This window comes from Seriola aureovittata, chromosome 20 (genome assembly GCF_021018895.1).
Source record: "Seriola aureovittata isolate HTS-2021-v1 ecotype China chromosome 20, ASM2101889v1, whole genome shotgun sequence".
Taxonomy (NCBI): Eukaryota; Metazoa; Chordata; class Actinopteri; order Carangiformes; family Carangidae; genus Seriola; species Seriola aureovittata.
This window is the reverse complement of record NC_079383.1, coordinates 1,871,840-1,893,592: the sequence shown is the minus strand read 5'-3', so window position 1 is coordinate 1,893,592 and position 21,753 is coordinate 1,871,840. Positions and strand designations below refer to the sequence as shown.

Genomic DNA, 21,753 nt, shown 5'->3' with positions numbered 1-21,753 from the left:
CAGTCCCGTGTTTCTATGTTGAAGAAATTTTCACAATATCTTTAAATCTTCACTAATCTATTTAGGTCCGTTAGTGTTTCTCCTCCAGCCTGAAGTGTGTCAACTTTGTAACTTTGTTAAGAAAAGTGGTATATAAATAAAGTTTATCATTGTTCACTCAGGTTGAATCAGCTGTTCACCATGAAATCATTTTGCTAAAACACCTAGATTCCACTGCGGACCAGTGTATATACAACAGTGGGTTGTGTGTGTGTGTGTGTGTGTGTGTGTGTGTGTGTGTGTGTGGTGTGTGTGTGTGTGTGTGTGTGTGTGTGTGTGTGTGTGTGTGTGTGTGTGTGTGTCCTACAGGCCGACAGACCTGTCTGACCTGGAGTATCTGGACGAGGAGTTCCACCAGTCGCTGCAGTGGATGAAAGACAACGACATCACCGACATCCTGGACCTCACCTTCACCGTCAACGAGGAAGTCTTTGGCCAGGTGACATCATCAGCTACACGCCTGCAGTCTGACCCGTGTGTGTGCAGATCTCTAAACTCGCCTGTTAACTAGACCCCCTCCTGTGTTGCTAGGTGACGGAGCGGGAGTTGAAGTCGGGTGGTTCCAACCTGCAGGTGACTGAGAAGAACAAGAAGGATTACATCGAGCGAATGGCCAAGTGGCGGGTGGAGAGAGGGGTGGTGCAGCAGACGGAGGCTCTGGTCCGAGGCTTCTACGAGGTAAACGATTAATTAATTCATTCATTTATTGATAAGGTCATAGGTCGAGTGTAGCAGCTGCAGGAAGTGATATTTTAACAAAATAAGATTCACTCAGAACTGTGAAGTATTTTACCTCATTTTTACACCTGAATAAAACCACACGCAGCTGAAACTTACCTGTCTTTGCCCCGCCCCCTCCAGGTGGTGGACTCCAGGCTGGTGTCCGTGTTCGATGCTCGGGAGCTGGAGCTGGTGATCGCTGGGACAGTGGAGATCGACCTCGGTGACTGGAGGAGCAACACCGAGTACAGAGGAGGTGTGTGTGTGTGTTTGTGTGTGTGTGTGTGTGTGTGTGTGTGTGTGTGTGTGTGTGGTGTGTATAGTCATAATACAGACCTCTTTGATTTAGAATCTGAATCAGAATGATTATCTAGTTGATTCCCAAGCAGGTTTTCAACATACTAGGAATTTGCTTTGGTGTTTTGGTGCATGACAATAAACATTGTAAGAAGATAAGAAATATTAACAAAGATGAAACAAACAAGTACTGCAGGTCAGATATCTTAGATATAAAATTTACAATAAGATAAAATATTTACAATAAAAATGCAAAGAAATATTATACAAAAATATAAATAAAAACAATACAAATATGTATGGGGGGGCATTTAACATCCACATTTTGGGAATTCAGTAACACTCTCTGAACAGTATGTTAGATCTGAATCTGGAGTCAACTAGCAGTCAGTTAGCGTAGCTTAGCATAAATCTTATAGAAGTCTTCATGCTGAGCTTCACTCTGCAGGTGTGTGATTGATATGAATCTTCTCATCTCAAAGAAAATAATATATTTCCCAAAATGTCAGAAATGAGGAAAAAAGTCACTTCATCATGTTGAGACTTTCTTTCTGCTCTAATAAAAACCCAAAAGCTCCAGTCCAGTCAGTTCCAGTGTTGTGAACAAACCTTCACAGTCCTGGATCCTGATTGGTCAACAACAACAGCTTCTTTTTAATTCAAACCAGTAAAAGTCTGAATTAAGATTTTCCAGTTTAGAGACGGAAGCTTCTATGGTTATAACGAATAACAGTGTGTTTATATGTGTCTGTGTAAAGCCTGAGCTAACCCCCTGTCTCCCACTGGCTAGGTTACCATGACGGCCACATAGTGATGCGTTGGTTCTGGGCCGCCGTGGAGCGCTTCAACAACGAGCAGCGTCTCCGCCTGCTGCAGTTTGTCACGGGGACGTCCAGCGTTCCCTACGAAGGCTTCGCCGCCCTGCGAGGCTCCAACGGCCTCCGACGCTTCTGCATCGAGAAGTGGGGCAAAGTCACATCACTACCCAGGTATCTGAGCGTGTTTCCTGTGACGCCGCGTTCACAGTCTTCTAGCTTCCCTCATCATCATGAACAGAGAGGTTTGGACTGCAGCTGTGTCACTGAGCTTGTTCCTTTGACTCAGAAGTACAAGGTGACTGATGAAGTAAAACTGCGGCTCACCTCCAAACTCTTTACAAGCGCCCTGACATCGCCCTCATCCGTTCACAACAATGCACCAGCTCAGCAGAAGAGCTATTTTAGTATTTTCCCTCCTCTGCAGTCTGAGTGGATGTGATACTGTACAAGGTTCGTTCCTCTGACCTCGCAGTGGGACATTAATTTGGTAAACAGCAGCCAAAAAGTGAGCGCGCTCAGCAGAAACACAGAGCAGCGATCAGGTTTCCGTGCAGAGCAGGGACGAGAGCCAGAGTCTGAACCACCACAGCGAACCGTAGTACTCTGCTCACAATACGAGGTGTGGAGATGGTGTTTGGTCCTGTGTGTGTTTGTGTCGACGCAGCTGAGGAGGCATTCAGTCAAAGCTCAGTTAAAAATTCATTAGCAACAAACCTTAAAACAAAAGCAGCTCAGTTCAGTAAATGCAGTTGCCTGGTCTTGTGTCACGAGTAGCTTATGGTGGCTAATGTTAGCATGGATGTTGTACGCCCGTGCTAGTGCTACACTGCATTTTAGCATTTAGCATCGAGGCTACACAGGCTTTCTGTAAATCATTCTCAAAGGATCCCAGGTCTGTTTGTCGTCTTAAGTTGTTGCCAGACACAGTCTTGATGTAAACAGGTCAAATATCAGTTTATAAATGTTCAGGGATCCAGTTGTTTTGGTTTCCATATCTATGTGTCTGCGTTTGAGTGTACGTGCAGAATAGATGGGTTGAATGAGAAAACTGATACAACTCTCATGTCTACAAGGTTAAATACAAAGTTGGAGCCAGAAGCCAGTTAGCTTAGCTTAGCATAAAGGCAGTACAACTGAAGAGTATAAATGTCATCTTTAGAGTGGTTTATGTGCTGGACTGTTTCTTTGTCACATATAATCCATAAAAGAACAAAGTTTTTATACTTATAGTTTTTGTACGAATTCAACCAATGAGATGCTGTTTACCTTTAGACAGAGCCAAGTGAGCTGTTTGGTCCTGGTGGTGTCGATCTTCTCATCTAACTGTCGGCAAGATTGCAACGAAGTGTATCTTCCTAAATGTCAAACTGTTTCTTTAAGTGTCTTTTCATGACATCAGAGATTTTAATTGTAAGGATACAATAAAAGCAACTTTAAATGAAATGTTGGTGTATAAACTAAAATGTGGCGCTGACATGAGGAATTCATCTTAAATTCCAGCTGCTTATACCAAAGTTTTGAAGGAACCAGTTTGCATAAATACAAATTTAAAAAATGTAAATGTTTGCACCTGAAAGAGAGACATGTCTAACAGCTCTACCTGTCTCTCTCTCAGGGCTCATACCTGCTTTAACCGCCTGGACCTGCCTCCATACCCTTCATACACCATGCTGTATGAGAAACTGCTGATCGCCGTGGAGGAAACCAGCACATTTGGCCTGGAGTGAGACGGATCACCGCTGCATCCCTCTCAGTGAAACGGTGGCTGGGCCGAAACGCAAAAGGAAAGGAAAAAAAAAAGAACAGCTCTTGTGAGCTCCTGACGTCGCAAAGAAACCTGGATTCTACTCGGCAACGTTTCTGGTCACGTGGACAAACTGTATGTACGTGACCACGTGGGGAAGTTCATGACAGCACCCGGCACTTAGTGCACCACAGCAGGACAGCAGTTATTTTTATATTAATTATCAAGACTGGAGACGATGAAACACTAGACTGGCTTTTTAAAAAAAAGATTAGAATTATATATATGGTATGAACATACCTGAAGAAAGGGTATGTAAGATGGAAACAAGATCATTTATAGTTGCATGCACCAAAATGCATCATCCATCCAATAATAAAAAAACCTATGGTCATAAAAATCCTTACAAAAACTAACAGTAACAGATTAATAGAAATGTACAGAAAGAGCACCGAAAACAAGAAGATCTAAGACGTTAGTATGACAATGAAATACTTGAGAAATTTATCCTCAAAATTTGAATCAACAGAAAAGATTTAAGTAATAAAGTTATAAATTATAAAACCTATAGTGTGATTATATAGAGTAACAACAAAGATAAGAGAAGCTCTAACAGAAGCAGGTTTGACACATCCAAATGTTGACTTATCTTTTCTGTGAATTCAAACTTGAACACTAACAATCCTGCACACAGATTCTCAGGTGGTTTACTGCTCGTATACGTTCAGATGAATCTATAAATGTGGCTTTAAAGAATTGGTTCAAAGTATATTATGCAAATTAAAAAACCACTCGTCGGATGGACGTTAGGTCTCGTAGCCCAGATGCTAAAGGAACAATCATGTCTGGTTTTTCATCTGGAGAGCCGACAAGGATCATTATGTATTTTACCTGGACGTTGGCGGGCCGACAGGATCCCGCCTTAGGGGCTGAGACTGGGATGTGAAGAAATGCAGTGCTTCAAGCTTCAAGGCCTTAGGGGTGATGAGTAGACCCTTACAATCAAATCTAAAATTAGAGCCAGTGTCAAAACACACGACAAAAATAAATCAGAGCCGCAGAAGTCATAGAAACAGGTTTTTCAGACCACTTGGCATCTGGATTTAAATTGAAGAAATGAATCCTGCACAAGATCAGATGGATGGAGGTCAGATATTAGATACATCTGCAGAGAGTCAAGCCCAAAAGTGAGAAACTGATTATGATAAGGTGACGCAAATGATCTACTGATAAGACCAGGACCACTGAAGGGACGTGTCCATGTCAATAACAGTTAAGCCATCTGTAAACAGCTTCTGTTATCCTCTCGGTTAACTATAGCAATTCAGAGTCAATAATTGGAGCTCCTCAGTGACGAGCAGAGGCGCCAGAGAAGTGCTGAAAGTCAGAATGTGCTGAGAAAAAGGAGGAAGCTGGGGAAGAGTAACACATGACTCCTTCATACACACCTGACCTTTAGTCTAATTCAGATCCAGTCCACTGACAGCAAATGGGTCTAATGGGTATTTACAGACTCTGCAACCACTACAGTACTTAATCCAGTCCTGAAACTCGAGACGTATCGGTATCGTTCAGGAACAGCTAGATCTCTCCGAGGCAGGCAGCACCTGGACACAAACGGCTCATCAACAGTCCCTCCAAACCTTCTTGCTCTGCGAGGCTTTCAAAAGCAGAGACGATGATGTCATGTCTCCTCTATCAAAGTAGCCATCAATACCAACACAAGGGCTTCTGGGATTCCCTCTGTGGAGACCAAGCAAGCAGGTAGTTCACGAGTCTTTGGCGACAAAGAAGTGGGCGCTCCAGCTGTGTAAAAGGGGCGGGGCTGGAGTGTCAGCGTCTCTGGTCCTGCTGTTTGAATGGGAGCATCTTCTCTTATTCAAGTCTTCCACTGATGAACTTCTTCTCTCTGTCTGTGAACCATCACCTTAGCGTTGCTCTGTGCACGGAGCCGGTTCTCCAGTATCTGAACCTTTACTGTTTCAAACAACGTGACTGGTGCAAAGCAGCATCGTGGGTCTTCAAGGGCTTCATCAGACCGGGGTCCTGAACCGATCCGGCCCTGCTGCATGAACTTGTGATGTGGACAGAGGCCCTTGGATGAACCACTGTAACATATGCAATAGTTAAGACCTTAACTTAAATCTGTCCCTCAGTCTGCCATGTTCTCTCCCACAGTGACTGACTGCAGCGTTCCCTCAGCGTTCCCGACCCTTGTCTACATCTCTAGTCCAGTAATGAAACTGTGCCTCAGTTACTTACTGCCTCATACGTGGCCTGTGGTTTTTGTGGGGCTTGGTGATTCGTATTTGAGCCTCACATGAGAGTTCAGATATTTGCATCGGTTCTTTTTGCATGTTCTGCTCGTGTGGACGTGAGTTTCCTGTCACACAAGTCTGGTTTACTGGAAACTCTGATACCCAACTCACACTCAGCCGCCTCATGCGTCTTCATGGGCACATCTGCTGTCTAATTTTAAAAAAAGCCAAGTGCAACTGCAACCAGAAGTCTGACACATTTTAGCCAGAAAAGGTGTAAAAGCTTTCATCTCTCAAAACATTATTTTTACTCCTTTCAATGTAACGATGCAGTTTGTCTTTGCAAACATTGAATGAGCTGTAAGATTAAAGGGAAACTCCAATGGTTTCACACAGCGTGTTTCCAGGTGTTGCAAATATGAAATAAGTTGTATAAAGCCTTTTGTATCTCCAGACGGAGCTGTGGAAGTCTGACTTAAGTCCTACGAGTTTTAGAATGAAAACAATCAGAGGGCGTGGAGTTAGAAGTGAGCTTGAGGCTAAAGGCTCCAGGCTACATTAGCCTCTATTAGCATTACAGACAGTTACAAGGTAAAAACAAACAAAAAGAACGAAAAATGTGGGGAATAAAAAAGACGATATCTCTGGTCCTGCTTATTTGTTGTCCGTTCATGCGACTCGTCCACATGTCTGTGTTTTAAACTACCTAGCTAAACCATTTTTAGCTAAAGTTATAGCTGTCCTGGAGCGGGTTGCACCAGCTGTTCGTAGATGTTCAAACTTAGAGCAAGTGTTCACAAAGTCCGTGACTGAAATAAAACTGATTCCACCACATGAACTAGCTCCTACGTAGCCATTAGCGTACATCTGCTAACTGTCAGGTGTAACAGTTGTAGTTATCTGAACCAAATGATTAGCTAATATCTGAGCCATTTAGAGTGAAAGGTGAAACTTGACAACCTGAAACTTGATAAATGCTGTTTTATAATGTCATGCCTGACGATTTTAAATTGCATTTCACAAAAATAACACAATATACCTCAACTTACAAAGCATTTTACTAAAATTAGTAGATAATGTAAGTTAGGTTAGCACTCACTATAAAATGTACCCTGGAACAGAGAGAAGCAGAAAGAAAGAAACAATCACTTTTAGAAGTTATACAATGACTTCCTGTTTACATTGTTGATGGCTCCTGACTGGCTAGTGCTACAGATGTTTCCTAGCAACAGGTTCACACAATACTAAAGTCTGTACTAGCTAACATGGCGCATCCCAATTTAGTAAATCACTAGTTAGAAATTTAGCTACTGAGAACTTATGAAGCACTTTCTGTTCTAACTTTGTAATGGTTTATGAAGAGCTGGTACAGTCCTGGACCGGACGTGGACCCACCCCCCGCTGGAACCTTTCCCTAAACTTAACCTAGTTCTTTAGGTACCTAACTCTAACCACACTGTAACCACAGTTTATTTGCCGTGACAAAAGTCTTTCTCTAAACTTAAACAGACCGTATTTATACAGAACGAGAGTAAAGACATGACACTCTTTAAATATCAAGTGTAAACGGGGCCTTAATTGCACCAGGGTAGAGTTTGTTTGTTAGCCCTGGAAGAAATTGGCAACTTCTATTTCTAGATTGCTTGTTCTCCACCCAAGGCATGCTGGGATAGGCTCCACCCCCTTACCCCCTGACCCTTCATAGGATAAACGGGTGTAAGGAACAAATGGATGAGACCTCTGGAAGTTTTTCAGACACATTGAGAGAAATTGGCCTCAGCTGAACGTCTGTGAACTCGTGCTTCTTTGTTCCCCACATGATGTGATAAAATTATTTTCTTTCTTTCTTTCTTTTCTTCACCTAAATTGTGCTTAATTTTTTCAGTAGCTACAGAAACGATCAAACTGGGGTAATAAGTCACAACGACAGCAGCAGAAACGCAGGATTTTTCCGTTTACAGTAAAGACCATGGTATGAACAAATGCATTTGAGAATGAATTTGATCAGAGCCACATATAACTGTGGTAAACTCACTGTACCGGCAGTCGGATCATTAGTACTGCATTCATCCTCAGCAGTGGCGAGGCCTTATCCACGCATCTCTACAACCAAGAGGACAAGGCTGTGATTATGTTGCATTCCCTGTCTTGTTTTTCTTTTCTACAATCTTTTGTACTGTTATTTATACTGTATTGTAATTATAAGTAAAGGGAAGATCTGAAGCTTTCCTTGAATGTTTTGTTTGTTTGCTGTTTTATGATGATGTGATGAGAAGCATCGGTCGAAGAGTTTGCCTTCACTTTTGAAGCCTTTGTGTTTTTATTTCGTATCTTTTCTATTACCTGTTAAGCTAGCTCTTTATCAGTCGCTACTGTTTAGTTTCCGTTCAGCTCGCACAGACAGATGTCTGACTGTGTCATACATTTCAGAGCCTCATGTATTCAGAGTAACCTGTGCATTGAGCAACAAATCACATGCATAAAAAGTGGGTGTAATTTGTTGAAAACGTAGAGACAGTGTACAGAAGTCTTGCTTTGATTAGGTTTATATGTTAAATACATGCATTGTAGATCTTGAACACAAATAATGGTTACAAACACTCCAATAACACTGATTCTGTATGTAAGTGCACTGATTGAAGCTATTATAGAAATATTTAAATAAGCTTTTGGAGAAGTAAAGGGTCATGGGATGTCTATAGAAAGGTAAGGTGGTGGAAAATTGTAGCGGCAGTTTGGTATTTGTGTCTTTTCAAACTATTTATTTGTCCATTTTCATTTTAAAAAAGGGAATTTAACAAAAGGGAAAACGTGACTGACTGAATGGATGCTGGCAAATTTGAAGCATGCATATTTTTATTTTTGTTTTTTGTTTTGTTTTGTGTGTGTGTGTGTGTGTGTATGTGTGTGTGTCTGGGTGTGTGTATTCTACACATATGTACATAATGTTGGAAAGTACAGCTCTGTTTTTGTCTGAGAACGGGTTGCTAAATACTCAGGCTGTGCTAATGCTCCACCGTACCATACAACTGTTTATGAATCTCAATAAAAAGGTCACTTTGTTACTTTGCTGCCATTGTGTGGATATTTTATACAGACTGAAACTAAAAAAACAGACATGAAGATTAAAAAAAGATAATCTGATCAAGTCTCAAGGTTCATTCTTGACCTTGGAAATAGCAGTTTGACAAAAGCTGTTGGACTCAACTCCAGTCAGAAAATAAAAGTCAGACTAGAACTTTTGGCATATCACACTTCTTGAATTAAACGCAGTAATATGTGGAATGATAAAATGGAAACCATCATAAAGTGTTTTACAGAATAGAGTAATAAATAAATAAAATAAAATAATAAATCTGTATAACTGTGATATAATAATTGTTATTCGCACTGGGTCAGACAGGATGAGGAAGTGAAATGTAAAAAAGTCTAACTAAAAGTCAAGAGAATATAAAGGTGTACTATTAAACAAGCAAAGGATCTATACCAGGGCAATGTTAGAACATAGAAAGATGAATGAATGGTGTCTAAATTAAATTATTATTATTATTATTATCATTATTATTATTATTATTATTATTATTATTATTAATAATAATAATAATAAAGTACAAAAAGATCTTTAATTTTTTTGCCTATGTATGCATTTATTTATTCATATATTTATGGATTTTATTTTGACGTTTTTACAGTTAATTTCTGCTTTCTGTCTGGAAATGAATAATAATAATGAATGAAAATAATTTGCAAAAACAAAAACAATTTTGAATTTTGTTTTTCTCGCTTTTTGTTTGGAAACAAAAAAACAATGACCTCATGATGTCGTTTTTGGTTTAGAATAAAAAATATAATAAAACTATATGAATTCAGTTTTTGTTTTGGAACAGAAAAATTGTAAAAGGAATCGACAAAATCCAAAAACGGTCCATTTTGATTGTTTCTTGTTTTTTGATTCTGACACCAAAAATGTTTTTTCCGTTTTGGTTTTAAAACAAATACCAGGTGTTTCTATTCGTTCTAAAATTACAAATGAATTATGGATTATATGTCCATATCAAGACTCCGAATATACAACCAGTTTATAAAGTTATGCAAAGTAGAACTCCATAAATTAGATGCTTAAAAAACGACCAAACTACTGTTTGTATTTGTATGTATATTCATGTTATTATTATTATTTACTTTATTTGCTTCACAATTGTTAATTTATTTACTTATTGGCCATTTTGAGCCTCCATAATTAATTTTTTTTCTTTAACTCTGAACGATACCTTTTATCCTTTTACACATGAAAGCACTCCGCCCCTCTGCGCCCTTACCGCACGCCATCCGATAGGCCAGCCCACCTGTCAATCAACACAGGCTGCCATAGTAACGGACAGCACAGCAGCGCTCCGGTTAGTAAGTGAGGAGCAAGTTGAGGACCGTTGACAAACGAGGAGAGAAGTACAGACCGAATAACTTCATCAAAATGAGCCGGACAGTCGCGTTATTTGACAGAATATTAAACTATGCGGGCGCTTTTAACTCTTAGGCCGACAGACAGTGATATTCGTGTTGTCTTTTACCGTTTAGTCCTCTGTGTAGTTTAATATTAGTGTGCTAACGTTGCCGTTTGTCAAAGTTTTCATTTGAACTTTAAGCTAACCGACCGAAACGACGTCATGATCCCCGAATGTCCACGAGCCGGGGACACGAGGAGCCGAACCCGCTTCCTGCGCAGCCCAGCGGCCGAACCGAGCCAGAGCCGCGGTGTCAGCGGCTTGTTGTCCGAAATCAAGACCCCCATCACCAACGAACCTTTCACCGACCACTACACCATTCTCCCCGGGAAAGAGCTCGGAAGGTAAGCCCAACTGTCTGGAACACTCCTTACCAGAACACCAGGTATTCTTGGAGAACTCTGCCCTAAAATTAATCAGATGATTTTTAATTTTATGTATTTTTTATTTTATTAATTTGTTTGCCAGGATAACATGGCTCTGCCAGTTGTATAATGCTGCATATTTTAAATAAAAGCACATATTTCAAGTTACATTTTTGTGCAGTTGAAATGTTTGTTGTTGTTTACTTGGCAGCGGTCACTGAGCAGGTCTGGCACCGGGACAGCCCGGCTGTCTGCCAGGCTCCTGTATGCACGCCTGACTGGTCTGATTGGGTCACAACAGTAAATAGAGATGTTTGGGATTTATTTACCAGCTGCATTTCTTTCCTAGAAACGTACATAATCATATTTCCTTCTTAAATTGAACAGATTATATCAACCCTCAGTGACTTCATGTCCCTCCAGTTACTGAATGATCCGGCAGAAGTGATGAATTGATTTGACTTGCATTAATGAGCCACTGCTGCAGTGTCCTCTGAGATAAACTGATGCACAGACATGCATGTGTACTGGCTTACATCTGGATTCAAAACTAATATCATTATCAGTTGGGTATCAATTTTTCTACTTATATTCAGGTGATTGTGGGATCTGTTTTTATCGGTGTGCCATTAGTTACTCATTGAAAGGTTGATAAAAGTATGGTCCTGTTCTTCTTTGGCACCTGAAAGGCAAATCCAGTCCGTCGTTTGATGCCAGCTGATGTTTCACAGGATTTCTTAAAGGTTAATCATTACAGTAAATGGTCTCCATCCTGTATGCTCAACTGATCTGGGATATAGCCTGTAACAATATCCTAAGGCCAATCCCTGTTTGGTTAGATATGTTTTTCCATGAGTAATTGCCCATAGAATGACTTGGTCCTCTGAACAGGATTGTGGTTGTGGTGGTTTGTTGACTCAGGTATAACATTAGAGATAAGAGCTGAGGTTAGACTCGGCTGAATCAAAGTAGTTTCAGCCAATAATCTCCTGATATGCAGCTATGTTAGCTATGTATGTGTGAGTCTTAGAGGTCCTCAACAAAGGCTGTGTGTGTGTGTGTGTGCGCGTGCACGTATGTGCGTGTGTATTTGTGTGTGGCTTTGCATCGCATGACATGACATTGTGACTGAGATTAGCTGCCACAGAGCAACATGAAAGGTTACATTAATCTGCAGCACTACTCTGATCTGATCTGCAGCATTGTAGTGAGCAGATCAGCTGACACAAGTTCATGTGTTCATGTTCGTGTACGCCACCGAGGCATCGACCATGTCGTGTTATTGTTCTCAGCAAACTGTGGCAATCTCTCTCTCCTTATTTATTCATATTTATGTTTAATACAAATATACTTTAATTCATCACCAGTAATCTTTAAACTTTTTCTCCCACAGTCTAAAATTAATTTCAGTGTTTTTCATTCAGTTTTCTTTCATTGTGTCTAGTTTTTTTAATTTTAATTGTAATTTCTTGTATTAGTATTGCAGTCGGTCTTTATGTGTAAGGCTGAAATGGATAAATGCTGTGGTGCAAAGGGCCATAGGCATGTTGTTATGAAAAACTGCAATTTAAGATTTTCTAATAGCAATAAATAAAATATGTGAATTGGAACAATTTAGCTCACATTTCTTAAGATATGAAATTGACTGTGCACTTGGCTTGTAGTCATGAAGTCATTGTTGTAAAACAGACTTGGAAAGCTGTGAACCTGTTCTTTAAAGTCACAAATCTGACGTGACGTTGTGTAGTAGTTAAACTGCCTCTTTGGTTGTGTCACTCATCGGTGAACTCGTACCTGGAAGACGACTGGCCTCAGCTGCTGCAGGCCACAGCTTCACTTCCTGAAGAGTTTTACTCTTTGGTCAACAGTCGACATTGTTCAGGTGGTTAATTGGAGTAATAACAGATGAAGCGGTTGTTGTTCTGTGGCCAAACAACTTGTGTTTATTCCCTGACTGAATGTGACTCTTGGCCCATTCTCTGGTTGAGCCGTCTGAACTCAGTGCTGGAATTCATTCATGAGCCTTTTCAGATTAAACCGAACGACTGTGAACGTGATCAAACGTACGTGAAGAAATTTAGTGTCAGCTGAAACAGACATTACTTATTCACCTTCCTAATGCAGTGTTTTTATTTTGAGTTAATTCAGCTTCATTTATTTATTCTGCTGAAATGGAGTCTGCTGTTTTTGTGTGGAAGGTTCTGGCTCATTATTCCACTCTGGTGAGATTCACAGCTGTGAAGCCTGAAACTGAAGCATGATCATGGAACAAGCCTGCAGAACATTCTGCCTGCAGCACAGCGTTCCAGCACTGTGTGTGTGTGTGTGTGTGTGTGTGTGTGTGTGTGTGTGTGTGAGAGAGTGTGTGTGTGTGTGTGTGAGTGTGAGTGTGAGTGAAGTGGGAAGTGGGAAGTGTGATGTGCACGGTGAGCAGTTTCCGGACTGAGACGAGGATAGATGCCGTCGAGCTCACGCCTCCACGCCCAGTGGCCCTCCCAGCATTCCTCTCTCTCTGTGGGGAAACTCCCTGTCTGTGTCGTTAGGTGGTCCACTCAGTTTCTCACTGGGCCGACAAAGAGGCATGTTCAGGTTCCACATGTTCCAGTGGGGTATATCCTAATCTGTCTTTCATAGGAACCTGTTGGTCAGGTCTTTTTTCGAGTAAAAGGAGGTGATACACTTCAGGTCTCCACCTACAGCAACAGTTAAATCAAAGGGAAAAGAAGAAGACAGTGCAGTGCTGTGAAATCTCTGGAGAGCAACGTGCCAAAATGATTTAGCACAAGAAATGGAAACAGTGAAGTGATTCAGTTGTTAGAGTCAGATGCTCAGAATAAAACAAGCTTCTTCTCTCTGGAACTTCCCCTCCTTCTTCCAACTCCTGAAATACCATGAAATGTGAGATGCATTACAAGTTGTAGTGAATAATTACTCAGCTCGGAGTTTGTGCACAGTCAGCACAGTTTAATGTTAAACATGGAAGTCTCTTTACTCATCACCTCTCGTCCTCTGGTCTTGGATTTGATCCAGATCTAGAAATCAGGAAAGTCCTGTGTGTCATGGATAGAGTACACTGTACGTGTCCCTCCGTCTTTGCCTCTCTCACATGTAATCCACTGATTTTGAAAATGTTTATATCCTAATTATCCTTATTTTAACATAAATTTTAACTTTCATTCTTACAAAATCAATGTCCACTTAAACATTTGTAAATTTGTGACTTTAATGTCAAAATTTCTGGCTCCATCTTTTTTATTTTTTATTTTTTTTTACCTACAGTGGCCCGAATACGCAATCCAGAAATTATCCCCCATATATCTTTTCACCATTAATTACAAATCATATATACTTTACATTACAGCCCTTTTCCAAACCATCCATCCACCATCGGAGTGAAAACTCATTTGGCTTTATTCATGCACTAGTTCAATTTTCATGAGGTTTGTGGTTGAGTCGTCTTGTTGGTGCGTTCAGGTGCTTGTTAGAAGCTGCGACATGTGAGATTTGAGAGTTCCTGAATGAAAACAATAAGGAAACTTGATGTTGTGAGGAGGACGATAAGAATTTGTTAGTGTCTGACCCCCTGCTCGCTGCTGGCTGTCCATGTGTCACAGTCAGGGGTTGACGAAAGCTGAGGATGGGGGAGTTTAAGGTAATACCCTCCAGTACGTCTCTGTGGTGGGAGTCCCAGATGGCCTGCAGCCAAGCTCCTTTAGTGACTGTGACTATGGTGAAGCGGTCATTGATTCCAGATGGTTAAGACCCAAAGCTTTTTCCAGAATGGGTCTTAGTGACAGAAATGGCCACTCTCTTATTAGCCCATATGGTCCTGGGCACAGCTCTTTACTGATTGCACTGGAGATCTCACCAGGGACCCAGTGTCATGGCTGTGGTTAACTTTTTTTTTTGACTGATAATATCTGACAGTACACAATTCATTTTAATTTTGACTTATTCCATTACATTAAATTAACTCAACTGATGAACTGATTGATTAATTTTTTCACCCTCCTCTGATAAAGCAGTATCAAGCACTGATCCACCTGCTGCTTTAATATTGACGGGAACATGTAATTATATGAATAACAAGATTAAAAGAATCTACATTTATCTGTGCCCAGGTGAGTGAGTGAGATACTCCGGATGTGATAACTTAAAGTGATAGTTATTTGAAGTGGGTTTGTGTGAGGTATTTACCTGAGTGATGAGCTGCAGAACACACACGTTTTAGACAGTTTAAAAGATGCTAACAGAAAAAAGCTAATATCAGGTTAATTGCCGCTTTATTTTGAATATTCTCACCGCCGTCAAAAAGCCCTTTACTTTGGAAATACATTTTTTCTAACCATGTTCCTACACACAAGCACAACCACGGCGCTCACTGTGTTACTCCACAGATCAGCTGTTTGGGTCCGACAGAGTTAAGCACATATATCAGCTCGTTGATTATTTCTACAATCCAATCAGAGTTAATTGACAATACTGACAGTAGAGACCATTAATCGCATCTTATCTAAACCATGCTCTCTTTTATTAGCTTCATGCTCTTTACCTGCACAGTCTGTGTGTTGGACACTGTTGCAGTGATGGTGTAAAGTCTAACATACGGGACACACTTGATGGCTGAATGTAGAAGCTTCTGGGGATTGGGAACACTCTGTTGGCAGCTGATCAATTTCTTTTTTTCCAGAACTTTATCTCCTGCCTTTGTGTTTGTGGCTCTGAGATTAGTGACAGATTTAATGACAGTGAACTGACAGGAGGATGCACACGATCAACCGGCCCCGCTGTGCACACGGGGAATCTGTTGATGCCAGAGCGAGTGTTTGGCCCCAGGCCAGTGAAAATCTTTACTTCATTAAATGTGTCCAGGGCTGCCTGGTCCCTGTCACAGAGCCCAGCTATGAGACTGCAAACAGCCTCCACAGGGTTTGTAGAGCGCTGATACACTGAAGCTGCTGGTAGCTGATATTTAGTTGTGGGTGGAAACACATTTCTTTTGCACTTCAGCTCCGTTGGACAGGATTAACATGACAGGGGGAGAGGGGAATAAAGTTTTCACTGTGCTCCATTTAGAAATAATAAAAAAGAGATGCGACAGCAACTCGCCTGAGAATCATCATGTGTTCAGTATCAGTGTAATCTAGTTATAGCTCTCTGTACATCCACTCATACACTGCAAACAGCAACTAATAATAACTTTAAAAAGATAACATGATCAAAAGAGAGCAGCAGTACCTACCTGTCGTATGTGTGCATATATGTTGGTGTTGGCACGTTTCCTTCTATCAGGTCAGCAACAAACAGTTTTTACACAAAAGTCAAATTTCACCCTGAGCTTATTAAAGAAAGATGACACAACAACTCAGAGATCCACTTTAAAATACAGAGACTTCCCTCAGGACGGGATTCAAAATTCAGGAGAAGCTATGGATCAGAAACCATCAGGTAACTGCGGCTGCAATTATTACTGCGTTGGGGGCGAGCTACCCACATATATGCTCCGGACGGGTTTGACATCAGAGACCAGTGGAGGTCATTTTAGAATAACTCCACCTCCCCAATAGACTGCAAAACAAGTCCGAACTGGGACCAGTGATTGGTTCATTTTACACCTTTAGTACAACATCAAACAAAAGTGACTACATCATATTCAGCATGTCATTAGCAAGATTTCAATTCCAGTTCTCTGCAAAATAGAATAGATTTTTATTAGAAAGGCCGACAAAACACAACAACAAATGTTCTGTTTCTGTTCAGTGATGTTATGTGAATAAAGCTGAGTTTATTCCTCTCGTGATGTCCTTCCAATTAGTTGGAGTTAGTTGGTAGTTGGAGCGATGACCTCCACTGCAGTAGCTGCTGTAGTATTTAATTGAAGGCGTCTGGCTCACCTAATAACGGAAAAACAAACCTCTTATATCAGGCAGTGACCACGTAAAGTGTTTCCATTTCACTTTTGCGAAATATTGCTTTGTCAAACAGTCTGAAAAACCACCTCATGTGAGCGTTTACATTTTCCTGTGACAGTTGAGTTTTTCCTAAATTCACATGTTTCCATGACTCGTTTTTTAAGTTCACAATTTCAAATTGTGCATTAAGCAGGTTCATGGAAACACAGCTATTGACGGCAACATGAATCATGCTTCATTAAAAGTAAGGCTGCACAATTAATCAAAATATAATCGAAATCACAATATGGCCAAGTGCAATATCCAAATCACAGGGGCTGCAGTTTTTTTGATGAAGGTAAAATGTGTCTCATTGTTGTTCATTGTTGTGGTGCTACAGAGACGCCCGACCTACAAATCCTATTCTCCAGACCTAAAGGAACATGATTGTTTGGTACAAAATCAAACAAAAATCACATCATCATCATTTTAAAATTTAAAATCAAATGTTTAAACAACCATTCCAACTGAAATCACAATATCTGAAAAAATAATCGCAACATGATTTTTTTGCATTTCGTGCAGCCCTAATTAAAAGCTCAAATTTAACTCTTTACAATCCAGAGAAAAGCTCAAGGGCACGTTAGCAGGGCACATACAGGCTTTGACAAGGGAACTAACAGTTCAATGATATCTGAACATGATTAGATTTCAACAACTCTGAAGAGTAAATATTTACGATCACAGTAAAGCTCTGTATACATTTGCTTGCTACGACTTGTTTTAAATCAGTGATTCGTAAATCTTCACTTAGTAAACACCAACACTACAACCAAGCCGCGGTTGGACTGATGAACAGCTGGTGCTGCAGCTCTCCATTAGATGTGCTGTGTTCAAACCTAATCAGTGTATTAATGCACACACACGACACTGAGGCTCTGCTGCAGCTTGGCTTTAGGCTGTAACCTCTCAAAGTCATCCACTGCATCCATTAGATGGCTTCTTTACATTAACTGTAACCATGCCATCACACACACACACACACACACACACACACACACACACACACACACAAAAGCCGTCTCTTTCAGGGTGTAGTCTGTGAATGAGGCTGCTGGCTTTGGAAATGTGCTGACGCTGCTTTAGAAAAGGCTGTGGTGGCCCAGTATGGTTTTTAAAGAGCAGGCCCAGACTCCCAAACCAAACAGCATCTATGGACTGATCCCAGGCGTGGCCACACCCACACTGACACACGCCGGGGTCGCTGAACCACCACAACTCTGCCATGAAAAACTAAAATCATAGCTGAATTTGGCATCTGATAATCAACTGCTCTGCCACAGTTTGTCCCTTAAGAACAAATGCAGTGTGTATGATGTATTGTTTCTATGGTGCAGAGTACATGTATATGTGTATGTGTGGATTAAATACAGGCCTGCAGTAATCCCTCCTTCCCTCCCTCCCTTCACTTTTCTCAGTCTAATCATTTCAGACAAGAGGAGTCTAGGAATTTGATGTATTCTCTACGACACTTGACACTTTTTTAATCCAGCTGCAGTGAAACTAAAGTCTTTTCAACTTTTAGTACAAACGTCCTCCTTCGATGAGATGAAACCTTAAACCTTCTTTTCACCTGATTGCACCGACATGTCAGTTTCTGAGCTGATGTGATTTTTACTTCCAGTTTTTATACCTGAGAAACACAGAAGCTGTTCTGTAAATGTCAACGTTTCCAGGATTTTAGTGGAAATATACACATCACTAAAATAAAATGGTTTACAGATATCATCTGTTAACACTCAGTAACTGTGAGGTGTAACTGTTATTCTCATGTTAACGGGCTAAAATTTGACTTGTTTAGATAAAGAACAAAGAAATTGAGATAAGTCCAACACTTCTTATACTTTAAATAAAATATTAAATACTGATGTAAAGTTGGATTTTGACCATTCACAAAAATAACAATGGACCTCAAATTGCAAAACATGAATCTAGTGACATCAGCGTGAGAGCAAATGACCAAAGTTTCTGTTAGGTTAGTGTGAACTGACATAGCCATGCGTTTCATCATGAAGGCTTATAGTTGAAACACCTAAAAACAACCTACATTTACAAAGCAGTGAGTTCAATGTGTCGTTTGGCCCCTAAAACTGTTATTTATGGATGTGAGTTAAAAGAATAGTGAAAACCAGGTTTGATAAATCATTGGTTTACAATTAGTAGATTAGTAGATACTGAGAAGTCTGGACAAACACAAAATGTTCACAAGTCGCTGCTGCAACACAATCCTGGAATCATCTTCTTCATCCTCATCTGGTCTCCTCTGCTTCCTCCTTCCTTCTTTCCTTCCTTCCTTCCTTCCTCAGATCATTAAATTCAGCAGTCTGAGTATCGTCACACCTGCTGCAGTGTCCATGTATGTGACAGTGAAGGTTTGACAAAATGAAAGGGAAATGCTACAACTCAGTGCAGTGCACAGAGAGGCCTCTTTGAGAGAAATAAAATATTTTGAGCATTTCCACTCACGTGTTTTCAGCCTTATACAGTATCAACCACTGAGTGGAAACTCACAGCAAAATAAATGAAACTCTGAACCTTTTCTGAGAGTTTCAGTTCATGATCACTGTCAGAAATCAACTGTGGAACAGTTTTGCCCATTTTGTGACACGAGATAGAATTTTATTTGAGATTCACTGTGGGAAAAATCGATATTTAACTTCATCTGTTTGTGTTGAAAATTCACAATGTACAGTTCAAGTGCAACAGAGGATTGCATTCTGGGTAGTGCTCCAAGGATGTAATGTCCGTCTGTCATGCCTGTCTCCTGAACTGAGACATCTAACGAGCTGTGGTGAATGGATCACCGTGGTCTGTGTAATGTGAGGACCGTAGGTGATAAAACTGTGGCTTTAGGCTGTTTGCTGACTTTGTGAGATGCCTTACTGTGAAGGTAGACTGTCAGTCCAGTGAGACACACATCATTACATGTAGTATAGTGTTGTATTCAAATTAATCAGAACTAATGGTAAGATTTGAGGAGAAAGTGAAGGTAATCATTAGATGAAGACATCAGTATCACAGTGATTACAGCTGCTCCTTAAAGTTTTTATCATCATCTGTTTGATCCATAAAATGTCAGAAACTAGAAAAGAAACAAACTTCTCACAGTTTCCCAGAGTCAAAGTCAAATAACTCATTTGGTCCAAAACCCAAAGACATTCAGTTTAATCACATCAATCTTTCCATTCATATTGTGCTTTATTAAATTCACTTCACAGATGGAGAAGCCAGTCGCACCAATAAATGAATGTGTAACACGTCTCTGCTCCCAGCTGCTGCAGCCCCATGACTCTCACATGAGTCCAGCTGAGGATGAAGCCGCTCAGTGCTGCTCCAGGCCCGGAGCGGCTCGTCATGCTCCGGACCCTGACACAGTCTTTCTCATTGTGTCTTAATGTCACAGCTTCTCGCTCTGAGCTGTGGTTTCATGAAGAAGGACTCGAGTTACTCTCATCTTAGAGATGTCTGTTGCTCTTATTGTGCAGGACGCTTAGTCCTGACTGTAACATCATGTTTTTATTTCCCCTGGAGCACAGAGTGAGAATAATACAGTGCTTTGTGGAGGTCCTGAAAATCCTTGATTTCTCATTTAGCTATTTTACAGTCCCTTCACTGTTTTATTTTAAAAAATAATTTTCTTGAAGACTTTTTTTTAAAGCTGCAGTAGTGAAAATATCAAACTCTGGCTAACAACAAAGCAGACTCTTTATTGATTTAAGAAAGAAATTATTGGCTTTTTACCTACTGAAATCTATAATAACCAGAAAAAAGCAGAATTTCCAGAAGAAAGTTGAATTTAATTTGCTTATATTGAAAATTGTAGGTGCAAACACTTAATTGAAGCACTAAAAGCGTTTGAAGAGTATGAGCTTAAATCAGCTGATGACGTTTTCACTGAAAACGTAACGTGTTAGTTCGAAGTTTAAACTGTGGAGACGATTTGTCAGTTTATTTGTAGTGCTCTAAGTATTTGAACTAACGTCATTGGAAGAGTAAGAGGTGACAGCTGCTGAAATGTTAATTAAACTTAAAAAGGAAATGCACCTTTCACTGTATACAGGACAGTAGATTTGGGGTTCTTGGGAGCAGGACTGGGAACCAACGCCCAAACTATCCAACATGTAGTGTAGGAAAAAGTGCAGCAGATCTCTGGTTAACTCTCCTTAGTTCTAACTTTTATTGTAATAACTAGGGCTGTCCCAAACGATTATTCTTTAAACGATTAATCTAGCGATTATTTTTTTGATTATTCGACTAATCTAACGATTTTTTTTTTATTAACCTAACAGTAATTTTATTGCAATTATTTTCCAGTTAGTCATTTAATATAACAATTTGCCCCGTCCAACATCTTGACTCGCTGCACCAGGGTGTTTCCTCTTTATGTGCTCGTGCATGAATGTCGTGCTAGAGTGATATGCCAGATGCACTTTGCAGAGTCTGCAGACTACCGCACTGTTGGTGTCCAGATTAAAGTATTCCCAAACTCTGGAGGACCGTGTGCGAGCCTTTTCTGCCGCGTGTTGCTCCACGCGCTCCGTCGTGCTGCCGGTAGACGCCGCCGTGTTGTTCAAATAGATTACACAGACGCAAATCATTCACGTAGTCAATGACTTCAATTAAGTCACCGCGTTGTCCCAGTCCGTGCGCTGCGCTTGTATCTGGGTAAACCAAAGACGATGGATATAAACGGTCCCATTAGAAAGTTCCGGTTTTGTTCTATGAACATTTACCCTGTGTGGTTTTACACGACGCGTCGACACTAAAATTACACGTCGAATAATTTTTATAATCGACAACGTCGATTACGTCGGATAATCGTCCCAGCCCTAGTAATAACGTCACTCGCTCATTTTTTAAGCCTCAAAGTAAAACTTCCATCACTGTCTCTCCTGACAACAGTAGCTCCACAGAAAGTTGACAGTATTCGCTGGGTCACAATGCCAGTCTGCTTTCATTACCACCCCCACAACCTGGAGTGTTACAGTATCTCACGCTGCTGTGGACTTTACCAAGGTCATGTTACAGTTGATATGTTAACTATACGAGCGATTGTATT

The 21,753-nt window shown here is 40.6% G+C and overlaps 2 protein-coding genes across 4 annotated transcripts in view; both read left to right on the top strand.

Moving 5' to 3' along the window:
* LOC130161248 (E3 ubiquitin-protein ligase HECW1) overlaps window positions 1–8,941 on the top strand; it is a 67,607-nt gene extending 58,666 nt beyond the window's left edge. For all 3 annotated transcript variants that reach the window (XM_056364398.1, XM_056364396.1, XM_056364397.1), the window contains 5 exons: window positions 349–478; window positions 571–717; window positions 901–1,015; window positions 1,847–2,045; window positions 3,490–8,941. In XM_056364398.1, coding sequence (XP_056220373.1) covers window positions 349–478; window positions 571–717; window positions 901–1,015; window positions 1,847–2,045; window positions 3,490–3,601 — 703 coding nt within the window. In that variant the 3' untranslated portion in view covers window positions 3,602–8,941. The remainder of the gene's footprint in view (window positions 1–348; window positions 479–570; window positions 718–900; window positions 1,016–1,846; window positions 2,046–3,489) is intronic.
* Window positions 8,942–10,262: 1,321 nt separating this feature from the next.
* stk17a (serine/threonine kinase 17a) overlaps window positions 10,263–21,753 on the top strand; it is a 32,404-nt gene continuing 20,913 nt past the window's right edge. Inside the window, exon 1 of the mRNA XM_056364641.1 lies at window positions 10,263–10,722. Within this exon, the coding sequence (XP_056220616.1) occupies window positions 10,541–10,722 (182 nt within the window). The 5' untranslated portion in view covers window positions 10,263–10,540. The remainder of the gene's footprint in view (window positions 10,723–21,753) is intronic.